Below are 24,160 nucleotides of genomic sequence, written 5' to 3' on the forward strand. Positions count from 1 at the left end.
ATCACATTCACTGTTACCATACCTGGCTTTCTATTGTAACCTTATCTCCTAACTGCTAATACCAAAACTTTCAAAAATGCACTCCATAATTAAAGATAAAGGAAATCCACATTAAAATGCCCATATCCTTGGACTTAGAAATTCTACCTCAATGATTAATTCCAAAGGAAGTAAGCTTTAAAAAGGAAAAAGATTCACTGCTTATAATAACCAGACTATATAAACCTAAATAACTGACATGGAGAGGTGTTAAATAAATCATGTTGTGTTTCATCATTAAGGTAATATAGATGCTACAAGTAATTTCATGGAAAGGTAATGATGTGAGAATTTTTGTGTCATACTAAGTGGAGAAAACAATAAAAAGCCCTTCTTACTATGAATAAATAAATGTTGAAATGTGTGTATGAAGAAAAATAACGATACTGGTACTGGCTGTCTCTGAATGACAGGGCTATACATGTGTTTTCCTTTTGTTTTGCTCAGAATTTTTGCCTCTATTCAGATAATTTTGTAAAAAGTAAGGCAAGCCTGAAAATGTAGCTCATGGGTAAAGCGCTTGCCTAGTATTTGTAAGGCCCTATCTTGAATGGAACAGGACAGAGAGCTATGAGGTTAAATTGATCAACCAAGAAGTTCTGAAGAAGAGAAACATACTGTCTTGTACCTCTGTAGGAAAAAAGTAAAATCAGCATTGAGAGAATAGAGTATATGGTATATATTTTGTGGTGTAGTGACGTGGTTCCTGGCTCAGAATTCTCTCCCCCAGGCAGACCACAGAAACTAGAATTTCTCTTCCCTAAAGTACATCATTGAAACTCTAATTTTCTAGCACTGCTTTCTCTTGGATTGCCCATTAAACTCTGTGTCCTACCCTCATCTGATAGTAGCCCATAAAAGGCTCTGCGTACCACAGGAGTCTTATCCCATAACCTGGAGGGAGGAGTACTTCAGGACCAACCAGAGCACAGCCCTTGCTGGATCCCACATTGTTACATCACCCCTTTTTATCTGGTCACATTGTGAGAGTTATCCACACTTCCGTTGTGCCTGAGTAAGAAACTCTCCATTAACAACCCAGGCCAGGCTTAAGGGGGGTTCTGCATACATGAGCACAAAGGGCATTTGTAGAGAGGGGGGTGGCTCGTCGAATCATGGAAGCTGTACTCTCCCTCACATATGTCAAAGATTTTCCAGTTTTACCCTTTTAGGTAGTAAGAGTCATGAACATGCTTAGCACCTTGGTGTAGAAAAGCAACTCTGCTCTTGTGGTTAGCATCTGCATATAGTTTCTGTCTAGCGAAACTGGATGACTGGGAGTACTGCAAGGCTATCACAAGGTGTAAAATCTTAAACCAGACACACTCAGGGGGGAGATGAGAGAGCTCAGTGGATAAGAGAGGTTGCTGCTCCTGCAGAGGACCCACATTCAGTTTGAAGTTCTAGCACCAGGACTCCCTGTACATGCCTATACCTACATGGAAAGACATTTGCGTACATAATTTAAAAATATAATAAATGTTTTAAATGAAGGGCTTGGGAGCTGATTATCCACTTGTTTGCTGGTTTTTTGTAAGAGCTGTGACAGCTTCCAAGTATTAAAGACTTTACCAGTATAGTGAAGTTGTTTTTTCCTCCTCTCACATGTATTCATCCTGAGTACAGTTTCCCACCCCCTCCCCTCCCCAAAACTCTTCCTTCTTCTCCCCCAGATCCACTCCTCCTCTCTTTTCCTTCAGAAAAGAAGAAATGTGACATAACAATATATACGAAGACCAGGCACAAACCCTCATATCAAGGCAGGATGAGGCAACCCAAGGTGAGAGGAAAGGCCCCCAAACAGGCAAAAGAATCAGAAGCAGCTCCCATTCCCACTCTTAGGAGTCCCACAAAGACACAAGTACATAACCATAGCATACATGCAGAGGACCTAGCTAAGACCCATGCAGACTCCATGAACTCACTTTTGAAAGTAATTATAAAATGTAGCTATGAAGACCATTGACACCATTGTTGAAAGCTCTAAGTTTTATTGTATGGTTAAAACAACCATTTCACCAAAAGCTAGCAGTATTGACAGCACTGTGGGTTTTTTTTCTGGACATGCTAGCTCACACCTTTAATGCTAGCTCATAGCACTGCCCCTGGGGGGCGGGGGGGGGGGGCAGAGGCAGAGGCAGGCAGAGCTCTGTGAGCAGAGGCCTGTTCTATTGAGAGAGTTCCAGGACAACCAGGGCTACATACAATTACAATTCTTTATATTCTTACAGTTATTGTTGCACACATCTGAAATTTTAAAGAAACAACATTTTCTTTATTAGTGACACTTCTCCATCCCGAAAGTGGCTCTGAGACCACCATTCCCTCAGAGTAGCTCACCCAGGAAGACCTTCCCTAAGACTTCCTCGGGTGACTAAAGTTCTCAGCAGCAGGAGCTCAGCTCTTCCTCTTCTAAGGCCAGCTAAGCACTAAACTGGTCTAGCCTAAGACCCATGTAAATGAGCACAGAGAATTCCAAATGCTCTTTCTAGAGATTCAAATCTATTTGGTGATAATTTGCTATGTTGTTACATTTAATTTTCCTATAAATGATATACACCAAGGAATATACCTCTCATTGAAGATATATTATCACAGCCCTTCCCCTGCTGGCCGGATAAACAGACTGTGTGTGAAAACAGAAAGAGAAAGGAAAGAAAGCTAAATTTCAAAGAAGAAAGCTTACTTTCAAGGATTTAGGAGGAAGGTATACATGTCACATGTCTATTTTCTAAGGCCCATTCCCACATCCCTCCACGTAGCTGCTGCTGACATGTTGTGACCTCAGGGTCACCTTCCTGCTCCTCCTCCAGGCAACTGGGATAATTACAATTTTGCCTACCTTGGGGTTTTTCATTTAAACTCTAATAAACTGTCCCCAGGCTTCCCTTTCAGTCCATAGCCATCAAACTTTCATTTGAGATCAGTCTTAAATACTTTTATCAGTGAGACAAAGAACCCGGAGAGGGAACGCCAATTTCCTAGGAATCATATGATGGCTCTACTGGGATGGTCCAAGATTTCTCCTGACACCTTTTTCCTGCCCTTTAATTCTTTAATTGGCAGAGAAAATGAGCCTATGTTTGCCTGCTGGGATGGCACGATCCTGTCTAATCTGGGTTTTCAGGGGACTGCCTCACTTTTAGGGTTGATTCTCTTTGGTATCTGTACTCTGTGAGGCAGCACCTTGAAGACTTGGACATATTGGTCTTGAGGGAAGCCACATTATCTTCCTGTAGTTAGCATTTTTATTCTCTCTGCATGGCAGTTATTGAGTTGGATTTGGGGAGTAGTAAAATTAGTTGGACAGTGTGCTTTGGTAGCCAAATACTATTTGTCATGATATTGCTAAAAAGAAGCGAAGTTGCATGGGGAGGGATAGAACCTTAATGGCTTGAGTTGCAGCTGCTGTAGCAACCGTGAACTGTCCAGTCCTTTGGTATAATGAACATTTGTGCATGCAGCAGGAACAGTCCTGACACTTCTCTAAGAAGGAACAAAGCTTCCGGAAAATAATTTTCTTATCCATCAGGTGGGACTTGATTATTTTTTCCTTCTTGCTCACTAACAGTTGTGCTGCAGTGTTTCTGAATCACATGTCTAATATATTGGATACCCCAGTTCTTTAACCCACCCTCTCTGAATCGCTGTGGACTAGAAGCTGAATTGTGCTGTCAGAAGTGGCCAGTAGATACCTTGACTGTGCCATTGCACCCTGCCCTAAAAGTGTTCTGCCATGTGTTCATACTCTAATACGAATGAATATGCATTCTTGAAAAACTTTGCATTGTGAAAAACCACACATTAAAATAACAGATCTTACAAAGGGAACAGAATAAATGACAGATCACCAAAAATCAGAGGAGCTTCATGGCAGAGTAGTCCTAATAAACAGTAGACAGTTAAACCTTGTTGCATATACAGCCAGGTGAACTTTTACATCCTTGAATATTTAGGTGCATATTCTCATCCTCAAAACATAGGTCTTTGGGAGCATTACTTTTAATGAAGATCAGTTTTATTATTAACTTTAAGTATCTGGCCCAAAGAAAATAGCTCTCTCTCAGTCAGGAACGCTTTTTACACAGGAAAGCAATGCCCTTCCCGTGTACAGCTACAAGTTCAGCTTCCGTAGGAAGCTTGATGGTAGAAAAGATAGCAGTTCCTGAGGCTCCACCTTGCCTCAAGGAGGGACTCCCAAGAATTTACCAGATGTTCTCAAAGATCTTTTATGTATCCAGCATCTACAAAGCTAACTGACATTAAAGAAGAAAAGTCAGTAAGTGATGGTTTATTTACATTTTATAAAATGTTCTTTAGTCAGTTTACTATCTGTAAGATACAGTTTTATTTATTACAAAATATCACTTCTGAAATAAAATGCTTTTTCTCCCAAAAGAAAACTACTTTTATCTTCTTATGCTAACTTACAAAGTCTCATAATTGATCATAATGGGTTTTTGGTACAACAGTGGTTTGTTTCATGTCTCCGCTACCCTAAAGAAATTGCATTAGCATCTCTGTATGAAAAAAATCAGCATGATTTGAAAGCTCCTGAGTTGATTCCTAAGGACCATCATGGTTGATAGTCACTGACTGAAAATCAAAATGACTGAAGGTATTCATTAGTGTCATTTTTAGTAAGATTGTATTTAGCCATCGTTACCTAAGTCCGTGTTAGTTGGATTAACTGCTGGCGAAATTCAGTGTTATTGTCATATTAGTCATTACAGAATGTTCTGTGTGGGCTGACTGAAATACCCATTCTTTCAGAAAAATAAGACTTGCTTCATTTTAGGGGATTCATTTTTGTAATGTTGTCTATAAAATATAGGAAAGGTAGCCCACTGAAATGGCAAGTCTAAAACCTGCTTCTTACTGTTTCTATTATCCAACATTATTTTACTCCCTCAGCATTTGTTATCTTTCATATTTTTAGTCAGGGTCTCATGTATCCTAGGTGATCCCGAATCCCTATGTGACCTGTGATCACCTTGAATGTCATATCTTTCTACCTCCATCGCCACAGTGCTTAGATCATTGGCATACATCCTCAATGCCTAGCTTATGGAGTGCTGAAGCTCAAACACAGGGCCTGGTGCATCCTATACAAGAACTTTACCAAGGAAGCCACATCCCTACCCCCTCAGGATGGCCTTCTGGTATAGTGAGATATGTAATTATACTGTTATGGGGGAATAGAAGAAGATCACATGTCAAAGAGATAAGATTTGTGATTCTGAACTTCACTGGAGACGTGATAACTCAATAGATGAATGAATTGAAAAATATGCTTTAGAGTTCTGACTGACTGACGCTACATGATTTACAAAAGCCTTAAAAGGCTGTTCAGAACTATATCTGTGTTAAAGCAGTCCAAATCCTAACAGGTAACTTGAAGAAACGGGATTTGTTTAAAATGTTATAAAGTAAGACCAAACCACTTGCCAATCAGCATTGTGTTGGCTGGGCTCTGCCTACCTTGTTCTTCCTTTAGTGCTTTTGACAGTTTCAGTTGTGTTGATGTGGCCATGAGCAGCTAGCCTGCTGGGAAACATGGGTTCCTGGAGAGCAATGCAGCTCAGATTTTTTTTCCTTTGCTTCTTGAGTCTTGTATAGCCTTTGCCTAAAAGTGTTGGTTTTTAGAGAAAAATGTACTATATTATGGTGATACACTGAATATTAATTATAACTTTAAGTTTTTATTTTAAAATACCAAGACTAAGAGATAATTTATTACTTTTCAACATGGATGCTTTTAGAGCCTTCCGCCCTAAACAATGCTTTATTGTGAAGAAGGCTATTACTATGTGACCTGTTTCTATTTCAACAATTAAAAAACCCTTAGGGCTAACCATCAGTAGATGTAGCCAGTGCTGAATAGTCCATCAAATATGCTGATTGTCTATCTCTGCTATGGTAGTCACAGGCTGTCCTCTAAAGAAATGAGGCTGAATTAGCCCGTGCTAACTGTAACGTCTCAATAACAGGTCAAAAGGAATTGGGGCAGATTTTCTTAAGCTTAGAATTGGCATGGTATTTGCTGAATAAGATGGTAAAAAATTGCTTGCCTAAAGAGTAGAGAATATAACCTACGATTTTTATCCAAATGAAAAATATACTCAACATTAGATATTGATTTGAAAGCGGGACTTGACTTAATTCTAAATTAGAAATGTACAAGTCAGCAACAAAACAAAGAATCTTCTCTTTAGTAGAAAGACAAAAACTAACTCTTTCTAGGAGTTAATGTGGTGTTTTTATAGAGAGATGTTTAACAGAGCTTGGCCTTTCCGCATCCTTTCAAACAATGTAAATAAGTAATATGCAGGACTTTTGGTGTGAAGGCCTATTCATTATTAATGTCAGGATTCTTTTAGAGCCTGGAAATTGTTCCTTTTTTGTTCTTATAAAAACAACTGATCATACAAAGAGTTATTCGTATTAATCAAGACACTAGCACTGAAATAAAAATATGACTTAGTCATCTAATTTTGCAAATAGAGATATATTAGTCCCACAAAAAATTTATGACTCTATCAAAACCACTAATTATACTTAAAAGAGAACATCAGATAGGTAATTTATAATTTTCTAGCTGCCAGCCCATTCCATTAAAATATTGACTAGACTACTGATTCTAAACTAATTTCCTGTCAAATTAAATAAATTAAATTATGCTAAACATACCTTCTGTGAATGTGTATGAAGTTTCTGGTAGGACGACATTTGTGTACATACTATATATAAATAAGGAAGGCCATTTAACCAACCAGATTTTTCTGAGTCAGAGTTGGCCTTTTTGCCTTTCCATTGTTTTTCTTATTAGAGTTAAATGAATAAGAGCAGTCATCACCTTTTTTCCCCATTCTTCCTTCAAAGGCTTTGCTTTTCAGTGTCTTCTGTTTCACTGATCTCTGGCATTGTTGGCTCTAAGTTTTCATGACTAATGACATTTACCACTAGCTAAGGTTAAGATTTTAATGTCTGGCCGGCGGTGGTGGCACACGCCTATAATCCCAGCACTCTGGGAGGCAGAGGCAGGTGGATTTCTGAGTTCAAGGCCAGCCTGGTCTACAGAGTGAGTTCCAGGATAGCCAGGGCTACACAGAGAAACCCTGTCTCGGAAAAAAAAAAAAAAACAACAACCAAAAAAAAATATTTTAATGTCTGGCATTGTTGTTTATACAATTTTACCACCAAAAAGTCATTCTGCCTTCTACTAATAAAGGGGAACTTACAACGAATACAGCGCAGCAAAACAAAAACAGGTGGTGTGGCTGAGGCCTGTGCTTTGGAAGTAAAGACAAGAGGATTAGGAGTTCAAAGCTGGCCTGGACTAAATAAGACCTAAGCAGAGGTGAAGTAAGGTACTCGCTAAGAATCTCGCACCCGTTATGCTAAAATGCACCACACACACATCCCACCTTGACTTCCGCCTAGTGCCTCACCATCCCTGGTGGTGGCCCTATTAAAGGAAGAATGATAACCTTAATTTAAGTGCTTGGAGGTATTTTTAAAAGTGTAGAGTAGGAGCAGCAGAGGAAATATCTGAGATGTGAAGGAATATTTAATGCAATTATATAATGTATAGTATGATCCTTCATCTACTTTTAGAATTGAAATCTCCTGTTGACAGTGAGTATTCCAATAGGAAGAAGTGGCTTCTAGGGAAATGGATAGACTTATTCACTGGTATGTTTTGAAGCCTGTTTTCATAGTGGAAATGGTATACGACTGAGATGCTTACCATATTATAAGGGAGGGTTTGTTTGGGGCCATTTCTCTTCCTGCAGTTTATTTCCTTTAAAATGTCATGGGTTTGTATGGTTTCCAACAGCTGCTGCTTTCATGTTGTTCGTGCACTGATCAGGGAGGTAGGACTAGTTCCCTCTTTAGTGAATTAAAAAAAGAAGGTATCATGTATTACCCAGAAATATAGTTACTCTATAGCTAGGTTCATTACTTGTTTCTGTGAATAAATAGCTGACAAGAAGAAACTTAAGGGAGGGAGTTTATCTAGTCTCACCGTCTGAGGATAGAGTCTGTCATAGAAAGGAATCCATGGTGGCAGGACTGGCTGGGTCTGCGGCAGCAGGGACATGAAGCCCCTCCCTCCCATCTATATAGATCAGGAAGCACAGGGAAGGGGGACGAACAGTGCTCAGCTTGCTTTCGCCAATTCCTGTTTTTGTTAGTTCTGGACTTCAGCCCATGGAATGGGGCCACCCACACTCAGTCTGAGCCTCCCCCTGCAGTTAATTCTCTCTGGAAACACCTCACAGACATGTTGTTGTTGTTTTTTTTTTTACATCCTACTTTATTTTTTTATGTCTGTATATGTCTATGTGTCTGTGTGCTTATGCATTGTGCACACATACATCCACGCGCCTACAAAAGCCAAAAGAAAGTCTCAGAAACCGCAGACTGAAGTTCCTGGCAGCCGTGCGATGCCTGGCATGGATGATGAGAACCAACTCTGGGACTCTGAGAGCACGCTTAGCTGCTGAGCACTTGCTGTTCTGTGTCTCTGCAGCCCTCGGGCATTTCTTTATCCAATAAAGTTGACAAGCACAATTAGCCATTACAATAACCAAGAAATGAAACTAGCATCCAATTTAGTTTCCTACTTAGTTCTAACCCACGTTGCCTGAGGGACAAAATCTCAATCACTAAATTTTCACCCTTAGGTAGTTTTGAAACTTACAAAAATAAAAACAAAAGACCATGTGCCACAAAATGGAAAGTGAAGCCAGATTTTGGGGCTGGGATTCTGTGTTACTTTGTTAGTATAATGATGGAGAGGACCTTGATCAGTGTCATCTAAGGAACCCTCCAGTCTAATCATAATCTGAAAGGAAAAGAGGGGCTCCCCACTCTACTAGTTTACACCCAAGAACATTTTAGTAGCACCTGAACATGATGATAGTTTTTCAAACAAAAAAGAAGAGATCTTCAAAAAAAAAAAAAAAAAGCCGACTTCCCAGTCCATCCTAGCAGGATGCTGTAGATAGACAGGGCTTTAGGATCATATAAGAATGAAATATGGGGCATTTCTGGAGGGATTGGCCATGGTGATAGCTCTGATGCTAAGGCAAGACTGTCACTGTGTGCTATCGGCCACACAGCTTCTCCGTGGCTCCCCTTAGCTCTCTATGATACATGCACATCAGCTGGGTGAAACCGGCTGCCATAAGTTCTCGACACCTGGGCTCGCCTGCAGTGGTGGGCTGTAACCTGGAATTACAAGGCAAAGCAACCCTTTTCCTTTACGTTGCTTTCATCTGGGCATTTTCATCACAACCCTAAGAAACAGAATCAAAGGACCAAGTGTCCATTAACCTCTACAATAAATATGTTCATTATGTTTCTCTCATGTATTATAACAACAAAAAGCTAGCAGACACGGTTCATATTACATTGTAAATAAACTGTTTAGAAGACCACCTAAAAGAAAATATCATTAAAAACAGGATTCCTGATTATTGAACATTTTGTAGTTCCCCTAAACCATTTAAGAATCAAAAGGCCGGGGAGTGGGGGGCTAGAAAAGGGGAAATCATTTGAAATGTAAATAAAAATATATCGAATAAAAAAATACACTTATAAAAAACAAAAGAGTTAGCAATACTCCTACCTTTTCATATTTGCAAAAAGGTTTCATTTAAATTGTGATTATTTATACCTAAGCTTCTTCTTTGCAGGGAGGGGGCAGGTTCATTTATTTTAAACAAATCATTTTTACTTTTTTTTTGTTCTTTTTTTGTTTTGTTTTGTTTTTTATTTTTTTATTTATTTTCTGTATTCTTTGTTTACATTCTAAAAGCCTTCCCCTTTCCCAGTCCCCCCCCCCCCCCATATGTCCCATAAGTCCTCTTCTCTCCATCCATTCTCCTATCTTTCCCCCTCCCTTTTCTCTGTCCTGGTACTCCCCTACTATGCTGGATCAAGCCTTTCCAGGATTAGGGTCCTCTTCTTCCTTCTTCATGGGAATCATTTGATATGCTAATTGTATCTTCAGTATTCAGAGCTTCAGGGCTAATTAGTATCCACTTATCAATGATTGCATTCCATGTGTATTCTTTTGTGGTTGTGTTACCTCGCTTAGGATATTTTCCAGTTCCATCCATTTACCTAAAAAAAATTCATGAATTCATTGTTTTTAATTGCTGAATAGTACTCCATTGTGTATATATACCACATTTTCTGTATCCATATATCCTCCATTGAGGAATGGATACAGAATTAATTAATTCTCTCCGATGCAATCATTCCTAGTTCATTAATTTGACTCTTACAGCCTTAGTAAATCTATTTTCTTTGGATTTGTTTTTCCAACATTAAGTAGAACACTCAACTCATGTATGTACATTGCATCAAATAAATGGGTTTTTTTTAAGAGTTTTGTTACTTTTTGGTTTTTAAGGATGAACACTATCATGCCCAGCTCTAAAGTAATTTGTAGTCTCTATTTTTTTGTTACTTGATCTTCAATAAGTAGGAAAAATATGTCAAAATCACCTACAATAATAATATACGTCATTTTATCCACTTTTGTTTTATTTGTTTCTATTTTATTATTTTGGTTCTTTTTATTTGTTTTTAGATGAATTCTGTGTACCCCTGGTAGTGCTAGAACTGAGAGAAATCATTTTGCCTCTGCCTCCAGAGTACTAGAAGTGTTTGTGATTAAGACATGGACCACTGTACCAGGCTGTTTTGTATAGTTCTAAAACATGCTATAACTGATTAGCAAATAAAACTGTATTTACTATAAAAAAAAAAAAGAATCAAAAGGCCTTCTTTCAAGAAAATTACACATGTATATAACCTTAAATACAGTTTTATATTGAACTCAGAAAACTAGACAGTCTAAATCATTTGTGTGCCTATTAATCCCAACTTCTGAATTAGTATGTGAAATCTAATATGACTCAGCAGCTATGCTTGGTGGTTTAAGTTAGTGAAACACACTAGAATCTTAATGCATAGCCCTCTGTCTGCATGCTAATAGCTTAGTGCCCACAAGGATGATAGCCTCCAGTTATAGATGAGCAGATCAAGAGCCCTTTGAAACTGTGGCTATAACTGAGGCAGACATTCCAGTTAGGCCCTCAGGACTGTTTGACAATTGTTGAGCTAGTATATATATGTGTGTGTGTGTGTATGTGTGTCTGTGTCTGTGTGTGTGTGTACATACATATATGTACATATATATGTATGTATTTATGTATGTGTGTACATATATATATGTACATATACATATATAGTATGTATTTATGTATGTATGTGTGTGTGTGTGTCTGTGTGTGTCTGTGTGTGTGTGTATCGGTGCAAATGTTACCCATCTCACTCCATCTCAGATATACAGCCACTGTCAGTAGAAATAAGAACAGTTTAGCTTTTGAGCACTTCATCTTGAGATACCTCCCCATTGTAAAGAGCAATAATTCTATGCACTAGTTCACTTTTTTGTCAACATGACTCAGCAGAGTCATCTGAGAAGACAGAACCTCAACTAAGAAAATGCTTATTAAACTGACCTATTGGCAGGTCCATGGGGTATTAGTGATTGATGTGGGAGGAGGCTTCAGCCCAGTGTGGGTGATGCCAGCCCTGGGCAGATGGCCCTCGGTTGTACAAGAAGGAGGCAGACCAAGCGTGAAGAGCAAGCTGGTAAGCGGCACTCCTCACTGGCCCCTACTCTGTTCCTGTCATCTCATTCCTGCCTTCAGTTCACTTCATGATGGGTCATGATCAGGACATGGAAGCCAGATAAATCCTTCCCTCCACGGGTTGATTTGGGTCGAGCTCTTTATCACAGCAACAGAAAGCAATAGAACACTCTGACTCCTAATAACACGCTGCTCGCTTGCCTTTCAAACAGAAGGTTGGGCTTTTTTTGAGTTTATATGTATGGCATCCATGTCTGTGGCTGTCCATTAAGTCCCTCATTTAACTCTTAGGACTCTTTTTCCAGAGGGATTATAAGTAATAGAAAAAGGCTGAGATGATATAACCATGTCACTGTAAATAGAGTTAATAGTTTATGTCTTCCAGCGTTTACTTCAGTGACTTCTCTCTTTTTTCAACTTGATTTTAAAATCTATTGCATGAAATCTCCCCACATAACAAAACGTAACCTCCTATTACCACTATCTTCATGTTGCTGTGCAGCACATATCCTCAGCATTTGCATCTTCATCCTAGATGCATAGAACCTAGGCACCCGAGTTCCCACTCCTCGCCCCCTTATCACCACCATTGCATGTATTCCTGTGAGTTTGTCTACCATTAGACACCATAGGTACGTAGAATCACACAGTGCTTACCTGTTCCTGGTTAATGATGCCCAAAAGGTTTTTTCCTCCATGTTGTAGCATATCATGGATTCTCCCCCTTGTCATTACGTGTGTGTGTGTGTGTGTGTGTGTGTGTGTGTGTGTGTGTTCATCCATGTGTGGCCCTGTGTGGTGTGTGCCACAGCCTACATATGGAGTTCAGAATACAATTTATGGGAGTTGGTTTTCTCCTTCCACAATGTGGGCCTCAGGGGATAAACTTAGGTTATCAGGCTTGGGCACAAGTGCCCTTACCTGGGTTAGCCCCCTATAGGCCTCAAATTCACTTTTTAAAGACTGAATAGTGTTCTCTGAGATTATCTATCCCTCAGTTATCTCCTCATTATTCTATCTTATACTTCAGTGAGCATGGGAACAGCCCAGACACATCTTCCAAATCTTGTCTTTCCTTCTTTGGGATAAATAAGCAGAAGCAGGAAGACAGGGATCTGTGACCAATCAGTTTCTGATGTTTTCTGGAAGCTTTAAACTGTTTTCTTGTTTTACTTTTTGTTTTTCTAGTGGCCATCATATAACAAGTTTAAAATCTAATCTCATTGTGTTTTGAATTTCCCTAATAACAATGTTGAGTCCCTTTTCTTATACCTGCTGACTATTTATTTATCTTCCTTGGAGAAGTGTCTGTTGAAGTCCCTTGACCAGCTTTTTAATCTGGGTTTGTTCTGTTCTGTTACTGGGTTAAGGGACTTCTTACATGTGTCAGGTATCAACCGCTTGTTGTAAACTGTTGCCCTTACAAGTGGCATTGCAGAGTACACTTGAATTTCTCTTGTGGCAGCAGCAGATTTGAATGGCATATTTCCATGGCTGCCATAGCTACTGAATCATACTCTAACAAAATCACAGGATGACTCACATGGGCGTTCAGCTTGAAGAAACACTATCAGGAGAGTAATCATTTGACATTTTGAGCTCTTATCCTTGAGTCAATAAATCCATCAATACTCAGCATAGGATCTCTTCAAATCTTCCTGGAGATGGAGGTTATTTGTTTGTTTGTTTGTTTTTTAAATAGTTCATCTGGATGGTTAATATTGGAAGCAAGAACTAGACCAGATAGCTTGCTGTAGTTTGTAATATACATGTGAAGTGAGTTTGGAGCCAAAGCAGAATTTCTAAGGTGCTTTTGCCTCTTTGCTCAAAGGAGCTGGATGTGCAGATCTTCCTTCTGGTTTTGAGGATTTGAAGCCATGGTAGCAATGGGTTGTATATTACTATATCTATTTGCTTTTTTTGCCATGCATTAAAATGTAGATCTGATATTCATTACAACTGTTAGACATGATAAGGGAGTTAAATTTACTGACCCAGCACTTAGTATTTGACGGCACTCTTTGGGGAAAAAATAGACTATCTTTTGCCTTGCTACCTAATGTATAGCCTGTTCTGGTAGTTAAGATTCCCACACTTGCTACTGAGTTCAAGATATTCACATTGCTAATGTTGGGAGTCATTGGTTTCCATGGAGCAGTGTAGGGATTTCTACTTGGTATAACTGTACTTTTTCCGTGTAACCTTGAGGACTTGAAATCAGTGTTTTTAAAAAAATTCTCCAACATGCAAGGCCCTGGGTTTGACTCACAACACCAGGAAGAAAGAGATAGCTACAGGAAATGGAACTCACTTAGAATCATTTGCTCTGCTCTGAAGCCTGTAGTCAGGGCCAAGGTCTCTTCCATATAAACTTCCTTGTGGAATATTGTAATCTACTATGCATTCCAAATGCTGCTTGTTCTTTGCTGTAAGGCATCCTTTCTTTCATGAAAAATGTTTTTAAAAGTTAAATTCCAATAAAATGTAACATACCAAGGCTAAGCAAGGGCTTGAGGTCAGTCTGAGCTACAGAGGGAGACCTCATCTCAACAGAAAGAATAAGACAGATCAACAGAAAAACAAAGACGGATCAATTGTAACTGGTACACTGACTAATGCTCATTTCCAGCTTAGAATTCATTTCCATTTTTAATCATTACTAATCATCATTGTGCCTGTTATGCCAAGGCCCAAGATCAAGCTGTAAATACAGCTGGACTATCCTTAATTCCAAGCAGAAAAAGTTCCACTAAAGACAGGCACAGGTGTTTCCTAAAATGGGACTTTCCTAGAAACTTAACATTAGAACTCTAGTTCAAAGGACCTCTGGCTGGTATTCCTTCTTTCATGTCTTCATTTAACAAACATTTGTCAAATACCAACTTTGTTCCAGCCTCAGTAGTCTACACAAGACATATAAAAATAAGCCCTTGACCTGGAGTTCACGGACAAACATAGTAGTTGAGATACATGTGTAAATGGTAACAGTGATGCATGGAGAGATGGAGCAGGTCAGTCCCGGTGGTGGGGAACCTTGGAGAACAGAAGCTGGCAAACACGGCAGTCCAAGCTCATCACATGGAGTGCCCAGTTCTTCTTTGTGCCTACCAACTCAGAGAGGAACATGTAACTTCTGAGATGGTACTGATTGCCCATCCTTCTCTTACAACCTAAGCGTTTGCTCTCTTCCTGACACTCCCATTCATAGAGAGCCCCTGTCTTAGTTAGAGTTTCTACTGCTGCAGCAAAGCACTATGACCAGAGGCAAGCTGGGGAGGGAAGGGTTATTTGGCTTATACGTCCACATCTAGTCCATCATTGTGAAGGAATCCAGGACAAGAACTCAAGCTGGAGTACCTGGAGGCCAGAGCTGATGCAGAGGTCATGGAGGAGGGCAGTTCACTCGCTTCCTCCACATTGGCTTGCTCAGCCTGCTGCTTCCTTATATAGAGTAACTCCAGTCCCCCTTTCCAGTAATTTACAAATGTCAGGTTCCTCCACATTCATGATTTCACTCCCATTCCTTTGCCATGGCTGGTAATTCTGTTTTGGTACATGTGACTTTTCTGTCTGTCCACTCAGGAGTAACTTGAGGGAAAAAAGCTGGGCATTAACCATAGAAAGGGAAGAAAGCAAAACACAGAAGACCAGAGTTTACAGGAAATCCTTTGGGAAAAAAAATAAAAATAAAAACAATCATGGAAGAAAATGTAGGATACTGAACATGGAACAAAAGCTGCCAGTAGAGGTGGTATCAGGACACTGGGGAACGCACGTAAATTCAAAGTGGCTTATAAATACACACGCTTTCAAAACAGCAGTGCAAGTAGGTGTTGAAGGAGAATTCAAGTCGGAAAATGTCTCTGGGTACCAGGAACAGAATAACATATTTGAGTTCAGATTGAACCGTATTCATAAACTATTACTTTTCACTTTTCCTTTCTCAATTCTGTCATCTGGAAGATGAGATTAGAATAACTTTACAGAATGGCTGGCATGCTAGGATTGAGGAAATGCCCCAGAGCACCACTGGGTATTTACCAGGGGTAAATGCCAAAGTTCCTTCCTGATGGTGGTGATGGTTGCTATTACCATATGCTTGTTTTCAGACAAAAGGAACTTACTAATACCCCAGTCACATTGTGGGGGAACGTAAATGGGGCTGGTTATGTCTCTGTCAGGTTATGTTTGCTAGCATTGTCTTTAAGACAGCTGTTTTCTTTCTTTTTTTTCTTGAATATTTTCTTTATATACATTTCAACTGTTCTCCCCTTCCAGGTCTCCCCTCTGGAAACTCCCTATCCCATCCCCCCTCCCAACAGCTGTTTTCTTAATTAAGACTCTTTCACCAGTTGACAATTCCATACATGTATACAATAGATTTCGATCCTATTCACCCCTAACTCCTTTCTTCCTCTCCCTTCAGAACCACTCCCAGCACGGCTCTCAGCTTCATATCCTCCTCCTCCTTCTCCTCCTCCTGCTCCTCTTTTTTAATAACTCTCTAAGTCCCATTGGTGTTGCCCTAGTAAGTGTGAGACCATCCGCCAGAGCAAGGGCAACCTAGCAGGGGCCACACTCCAAAGGAAAACTGACTTATCTTCCCCTCAACAGCTACCAACAGCTCCTTAGCTAGGAGAGGGGCCTCTTGAGCCTCTCTCTCCTTCATGCTAGGGCGATAACTGGCTTGATCTTTGGTGGATAAGCACAGCTGCCCTGGTCCCGGCCATGTCATACCCAGAAGGCAGTGTGTCTCAGCACTCTGCCTCATCCTCCAGCTTGGAAGTCCTTTTTGGACCCTCTCCCATGATGTTCCCTGAGCCTTGAGATGGAGTTGACATGGCTAGTATCTGGATTAACCACTACCCACTGGATATGCCACCATGGTCCTTTGCAGGCAGAGGACTGCTAACAGCAATTACATTAATAGTACTTTCAAAGCACTTATATGTTTTAAGTACTCTACTAGTGCCGGTTTGCTCAATACCTTCCTAATACAGAATTCTGCACTAATACAGAATCTATGAACATATATGATCAGTCTGATTTAACAGACTTTAATATGACTAGAGTGTGTGAGGGTGGGATGCTAAAAATCTTCTCCTGTGGGACACTTCCGTCTCCAGCCATTCTGTGAGCCATCCTGCTTCTAGCTTTTCCTGAATGTCTGTTGTCACATTCTCTTGATCCTTTATCTCTTTATCCTGTTAACTTATTGGTACCTTTTAACAAACTGTGAGCACTTGAACCTTGCTGAGAAGGCTCATACTGTGCAGTCCTGAACAGAAGGCCTGCACTTGTAAATATATATACTCTGATTGATGTTTGTTAAGTCTACGGGACTTGTGTGATTCTTGGCCCATGTTCAGCAGTGTGCCAGTAAGTGCTTTAATATTACTCAATTAAGAGTGGCTTGAGTGATAGGTAAGAGTAAAAATTACAAAGTCTAATAAAATATTGGCATTAACCTAGTTCCAAAATTCAACTGTAGAATAACTTTTTCTAATTCTGGGGATTGGCAGCGATGCCTCATATACGCTAAGCAAGCTCCCCATCACTAACCTGTATCTCCAGCCCTCTGTTTACTTTTGATTCTGAGGCGGGATCTCAGTAAGTTGCCCAGGCTAACCTTGAGCTTGCTCTGTAGCCCCAGCCACATTTGAACTTGAGCTCGTCCTGCCTCAGCCTCTCAGCTAGCTCTGACAGGCCTGCACCGTCAAGCCGGCAGTTTCCTCTTTCTGAGGAAAGGTCCCTTTCCTTCTGCAAACACAAAAGCCGACCCTAGTTTCCATCAGCGGTTACTACCACTCAAGAACTGGAATAAGACGGCAGGTCTAGGGCTCAGCCTTGGCCTGACACAACTGCCTTGGTCTGAAGCCCTGAAATCATACGTGGAGACCCTAAAGCACTTGCAGATACTGTAGCGGTATAAGGAACAGGACTAGAACAGCTGAGGAAAGTGTTACTGTGTGTATACTCTCCATCACCCGGCTCACAAAAGGTGATTCACGTAACACACAATTGTGTAATGAGCAAATGACAGAACACGGAGATTGCTACCTCGGTCACTAGCACACGCTGTTTCAAGCCAGTATAGGAAGTGTGTTCTTTACATGGCTTGGGATTAGAAATGAGGGGGTTTTCAGATGTGTTAGCACGAGGCTGGCACGAGCTGTGTGGAGGCTTACTAAGTCACGTGCTCACTCAGGACCCTAACCCAGCTGCTGCTGATTCCGCTTGCTAGTACTCAGAACTGCAGCCACTGGCCAGGACCCAAGACGGACACTTCAACAGCTACTTCCACACGTGGCTTTCCCCCATTCGAGCAAAGGGCAGGGCTCCAAGTTCTGTTGCAGTGTGGCTGTGGCTGTGATATGAATAACAGCAAGGTTCTCTCTGGTACTATGTACTGTGTACTATGTACTTTGGTTTTTTTTTTTTTTTTTGAAGTATATAAAATGCCAGCCGGGCAGTGGTGGTGCACACCTGTAATCCCAGCACTCTGGGAGGCAGAGGCAGACGGATTTCTGAGTTCAAGGCCAGCCTGGTCTGCAGAGTGAGTTCCAGGACAGCCAGGGCTACACAGAGAAACCCTGTCTCGAAAAAAACCAAATCCAAAAAGCCAAAAAAAAAAAAAAAAGTATATAAAATGTCTCCAGGCTCCTTTCATTGCAAAAGGTAAGAAATCATCCGTGTAAAGATTAAGAGTTGGTTTCAGCTTTTCTTTCTTCCTCCTTTGTGCCTCTCACAGACAGTAAAGACTGTATCCTGGAGCCGCTTTCCCTGCCAGAGAGTCCAGGTGGCTCCGCCGCTTTAGAAGGGCCTCCATCTGTGCCTTGTATTTTCTGTGAAGAACATTTTCCCATGGCTCAACAAGACAAACTTTTGAAGCACATGATTATCGAGCATAAGACTGTCATAGCTGACGTGAAGCTCGTTGCAGATTTCCAAAGGTAAGTTTTGGTTTTGCCTATGAAATAAGTCCTTCTTGACTGGAGGATGGTATAGCCTAGGTAGACGGTAATCTCTATACAGCTATGGAAGGTCATGTTGTCATGTTGGGGATTTTTTTTCTTAGGTTTTTTTTTTTTTAATTATAATCTTTTGTCAATGAGCTTGTAAATTATGATCAACTAAAACATGAAGTACCTTTGCTACTAAGGAGCCCTCAGAGAGTTGCTGACTTGGGTAGTTACTGTAGAGCGTCACCTCAGCACTATACCGTCAATGCTAACTCTCAGTCCACCCACGTCATTGCCAGCGAGCAGCCCTGTTCTTGCCACTGGTCTTCCAAAGCAGCAGGCTTACTATTAGCAGTAGAGAGGCCATGGGAACAAGGCGGGACTGGAACGCCAGCCAGGGAACCTCTTAGCCTTGTGACGGGTTAATAATAAGCAGGTTAATGTAAGCACTGGTCCGTGGCCTGTCAGATGCAAGTAGCACCGCCTGTGATGTGCTTCCTGTCTGATATAGGAGAGCCAAAATGTATCTGTATTTCGATTACTGATGAAATTGCAGTTGCAGCCATAGCTTTAGTTATCAGTGCAGCTTTATACTAGTTTAAGAACCTAGTTATCACTTATTTATAAGATTTAACTTTTAAGAAAATTTCATCCAAGGTTCCATATTATCTAGGTCTTTAGAAAGACAGTTTGTTTGAGGCTGGAATCACCAGCTTTCCTGGTGGTGGTGGTGGTAGTGGTGGGTAGTGGGGGGTAATCCAGCTGTTCTCAGTTTCTGATGTCCTTCCCAGCTGCCTGACACTAACACAGAATGTATGTAACATGCCTTCTGTGTATATATGGGACCTATAGCCACTAAGTGTGGTTATTTTTTTTTACCAGACTTTGATGTTGCCTGCTCATAGGACAGAGCAAGGAAATCTGAATAATGTATGTCACCAACTGCTAAACTAATTTCTTGCATGTTTTCATTGTGTTTCTCCTCATTTGTTATTCTCTATTTTTAAATTAGAGAGAAATGGTCAGGATGGCTGGCGGCGTATTATGAGAGCTTTGCAACATAGACTTTTTTCAAGATGTATTTATTTAAATCTGTTCATTTAAGATGCTTCTTAAGCTAGACATTTTCCAGTTCTTTTCTTCCCAAGTAATGATGACAGGAATATTAAATGGGCATGTCTTATTTTTACACAGCTTCTCTTTGCTATAAAATGATTTGTTTACTCTTGCGCCATATAAACAAACATTACTCCTTGTGAACTGCAGGAAAGTACAGCTATCAGTGGTAACTGAGAAGTGTTAAAACTTTCTCTTCTGCCCTTAAAATCTGAGGAATGTTTAGATCAAAATTTGTTTTTTCTCTTTTGTGTTTATGTAGGATAAAGTGACTGTATTTGTAATTATTAATCTCCTATTGACATTAATCTTATTGTTCATATATGGGCAGAACAATCAAGTTACTTAGCTAGGTCTCAGGGCTTAGGAATCAATCTGTACATGTTGAGAACAGTCGCCAGGCGGTGGTGGCGCACACCTTTAATCCCAGCACTTGGGAGGCAGAGGTTGGCGGATTTCTGAGTTCGAGGCCAGCCTGGTCTACAGAGTGAGTTCCAGGACAGCCAAGGCTATACAGAGAAACCCAGTCTCGAAAAAACAACAACAACAACAACAGCAACAACAAAAACCCTCAAAAAAAAAGAAAAAAGAGAACAGTCACTATGTGCAGTTCAATAGTAAAATGGATGCTTTAGGGATTTTTTTTTGTTTTTGGTTTTTTGGGGGGGGTTAGTTGGGGTTTTTTTTATTTTTTTTATTCGATATATTCTTTATTTACATTTCAAATGATTTCCCCTTTCCTGGATCCCCCTCTCCGAAAGTCCCATAAGCCCTCTTCCCTCCCTCTGTTCCCCAATCCACCCCTTCCCACTTCCCTATCCTGGTATTCCCCTACACTGTTGCACTGAGCCTTTCTAGGACCAGGGGCCACTCCTTCCTTCTTCTTGGGCATCATTTGATATGTGAATTGTTTCTTGGGTATTCCAAGCTTCTGGACTAATATCCGCTTATCAGTGAGTACATACCATGTGTGTTCTTTTGTGATTGGATCACCTCACTCAGGATGACATTCTCCAGTTCCACCCACTTGCCTAAGAATTTTATGAAGTCACTGTTTTTAATAGCTGAGTCATATTCCATAGTGTAAATATACCACATTTTCTGTATCCATTTCTCTGTTGAGGGACATCTGGGTTCTTTCCAATGAAAGAAAAATATATGTCAAGTGTAGGTGCTTTCTAGAAGAATGTGTAGGTAACATGTATTTTAAATGTAATTAAATGAAAATTTCATTCTCAGGAAGTAATAAATAAGATTATTTTGAATGGACCAACAGTGTGTCTAAGTAAACTCTTCATTTCTTAAAAGAACATTTTGTTGTTTTGTTGTTGTTTTGTTTTTCTGAGACACCGTTTCTCTGTGTAGTCCTGGCTGTCCTGGAACTCATTCAGTAGACTAAGCTTCCCTTGAATTCAGAGATCCACCTGCCTCTGCCTCCTGAGGGCTGGAATTAAAACCTCCCAGCAAGAACATTTTTAATATATCCAGTCTTCTTTGAATAACCTCCTATAATTTAATGTAACTAAAAGTCCTTCTCTAGAACAGACATTGATGATTTGATCAGTTAAGTTCCAAGTACAATTGGCTCAAAACTATGTGACTTACTCCAGCTTTCAGAGAAGAAGCTATGAAGGGATTGGAAGGTCACAACAGAGAAGAGCTTCAGCTGACATGCATGAATTCTTCTCACAGAAAATCTGATCCTTCTAAGTACAAACTATAAAGGCTTTTAGATAATAGAAATGAAATGGGATTAGTTCATACTTTATTTTATTTTATTTCAACAAGGTCTCACTGTGTAGCCCAGGATGGCCTCAAGCTCTTATTCCAATTGCTTCAGACTTTTAAATGCTAGAGTTACAGAGATAAACCACCACTTCACCATTGCTCTGTGTTTTATAAGAAATAAGCTATAAATTTTCATATGAAACATATTTGACATTTTTTTATTGAAACAAACGTAAGTACAAAACTTCCTAGGGTAGAGAAAATAAAAACAACACAAACCTGAAAATCTCCCCTTTGAGGCCACTTTACAGTTATTTAGAATGAGCTATTTTCTTCCAGCCTTCTTTAGTAGATAGAATTGTGCCAGAAGATAAATGTTAACTCCGCAATTTTTTAGGTTCCATTTATTCAGTGCTACTTGGCTAGCACCCATATCTTAAACGTTCATACCTTTATCAGTATACATGCAAACTGTAGTGGCGGTCTAATATGCAAGATGCTACTACAAAGGTTTTCTTGTATGTGAAAAGAGCTCCAGGAGCTACGATTTGAAGTTCTTTTCAACAAAAGCATTTGCTCATGACTTACCAATTACTTTAATGACTTGTTAATAAAGTGTGAAATGCTATTTTGACTGCCGTCTCAATAAAGAATTCATACCATGTATTTCATAGCAGCCTTTATGTATTAAGTAGCGATGACTGTAACTCTGAATTAACTAGAGAAGTAGGAAATGAAGTTAACCAGTACTACATAATCATAACTCTAAAAAATACATTCTAATTTTGGGCTGGGACAAGAGGTTTGTTGAGGACCTGTCATTAAGCTGTTTCTCATTTGAATAGAATTTCTCTGAGTATCTGTAATAACCACAACAGAATATAAAAAGGAATACCCCTTAGTTTGGGTTAAAAACTGCAAAGATACTACTATGTGTTTTGGCTATTTCCAAACTCAAATGTAAGCTTAGGTTCAAATATATGTAGCAATTGAAGTTGTTTTTAACATAGTGTATGGAGCGTGTTTGTGCCTTTAAGTTGTGTGATGATTTGTGATTCTGTTTTGCTTTTATTTGATGTTGTCACCCTTTCTTTAATGAGGAAAAGAAGACCCAGATAACAATGTTGGTCCTTACTTATCTCCCCAGCACACTCCCAGAGGTGCTTACCAACATCTCAGATAGTGCTAGAGATGGATCTGAAAAGCATCATCTCTAAGATTCCGGAGGACTTGTCTGCAGACTAGTAAAGTGACGTTCAACCTAGCTGTGAGCTCTATGGCATCTCCGGCCCCATCAGGTCTGAGGCAGGCCTTAAGAATCTGAGCTTCTGCCTGGCAGGATCTCCCTGAGATCTTCATTCATTTCAAGCTAGGATCTGTTTCCCTGTGCTTATAGCCTTGAAGCAATCGCTCACACAGCAGAAGCATTTGATATTATCCGTCTCATGAAAGGTGTAGTACTCAAACCTTGAAGACCTTCAAGACTGGACTACAGACCATTGGAATCGGGTCATTGTTTCCTCAGCAGGATAGGGGGATACTTTGCACCTTTTGCCCCATCATGGTGTTCCAAATCGGTAGCCACAGCAGCTGGTAACAACTTTCAATCTGTATGTAGGCAATTAGGAGCCATTCCCACTGCTGACTACAGTTATATAATGTGCTCATTAGAAATAGGATGCTACCTCTCATTCAGACTTATATATAGTTCTATATCTGCTCATATCAAAAATCATTCCCCCACTTCATTCCCAGAGAGCTAGGACTGCAGTATCATTTCCTCTTTTCTTTCTTTTTACTTTATTATTTCTTTTACAAAATGTCACTGCCATTTTGGTTGTTGTAGACAGTTATTCTGACAAAATATCTTTGTTCCTGTAACCATGTGTAAATGAGTTCCTTTCTTCACACTACTGTTTATGAACAACCAGGACTTGGGATGTGGAACTCTACCTGCACCAACATACTTAATCATCAATAACAATTCATATGCAAATGAGTAAACTAGTTCAGAGTCATGCCCCTGAGTGCCAAACACTCCTCCTTATAAAGCACAATGGCTTCCAGTTTAAGATCAGTTTAAGACAGTACTTACACTCTAGCATAAGGAGAAAAATGTTTTGACTTTTCATTAGAAAATGAGTCACAATAGTTCACTGCGTGGTTCAGTCACTAGGGTCCACACTCTCCAAACATCTGCTTAGACTGTTTCCCATAGATGATTTCACAGGTCTGTGAACATCTTCCAAAACCGAGCAGCCCGTGTAGGCAGAGTTCTCACTGCTTTAACAGGCTGAGGGTCAAAAATTGAATTAGTATTGTATGAGACTGGGTACTGTCGTCAGCTTTACTTAGATTGTATGTGTGGGGAGCTAAGGGAACTCTTCTTGGTCTTTTGTATTGGTAGCCATGAAAACTTGACGCTCTTCTATCTTGATAAGTCAGTTATCTCAGGCACCTGGCCCTGCCATATATAGATTTGATTGCATGAACACAAGTATCTGTATATTTCAGTTTGAAGAAACAAGTCAGGTCCTATTCTTTCTTGACATCTCTAACACAGGTTCTATCATATATGTGTGTGTGTGTGTGTGTGTGTGTGTGTGTGTGTGTGTATGTATATGTATATATTTTATCCAT

At 40.0% G+C, this 24,160-nt stretch overlaps 1 protein-coding gene across 1 annotated transcript in view; it reads left to right on the forward strand.

Annotated features, from left to right (window-relative positions):
• The window catches only part of Znf277 (zinc finger protein 277), a 115,911-nt gene that overhangs the window by 41,420 nt on the left and 50,331 nt on the right, over positions 1-24,160 (forward strand). Inside the window, exon 2 of the mRNA XM_052185915.1 lies at positions 18,466-18,667. Coding sequence (XP_052041875.1) covers positions 18,466-18,667 — 202 coding nt within the window. The remainder of the gene's footprint in view (positions 1-18,465; positions 18,668-24,160) is intronic.

This window comes from Apodemus sylvaticus, chromosome 6 (genome assembly GCF_947179515.1).
Source record: "Apodemus sylvaticus chromosome 6, mApoSyl1.1, whole genome shotgun sequence".
NCBI classification, from domain to species: domain Eukaryota; kingdom Metazoa; phylum Chordata; class Mammalia; order Rodentia; family Muridae; genus Apodemus; species Apodemus sylvaticus.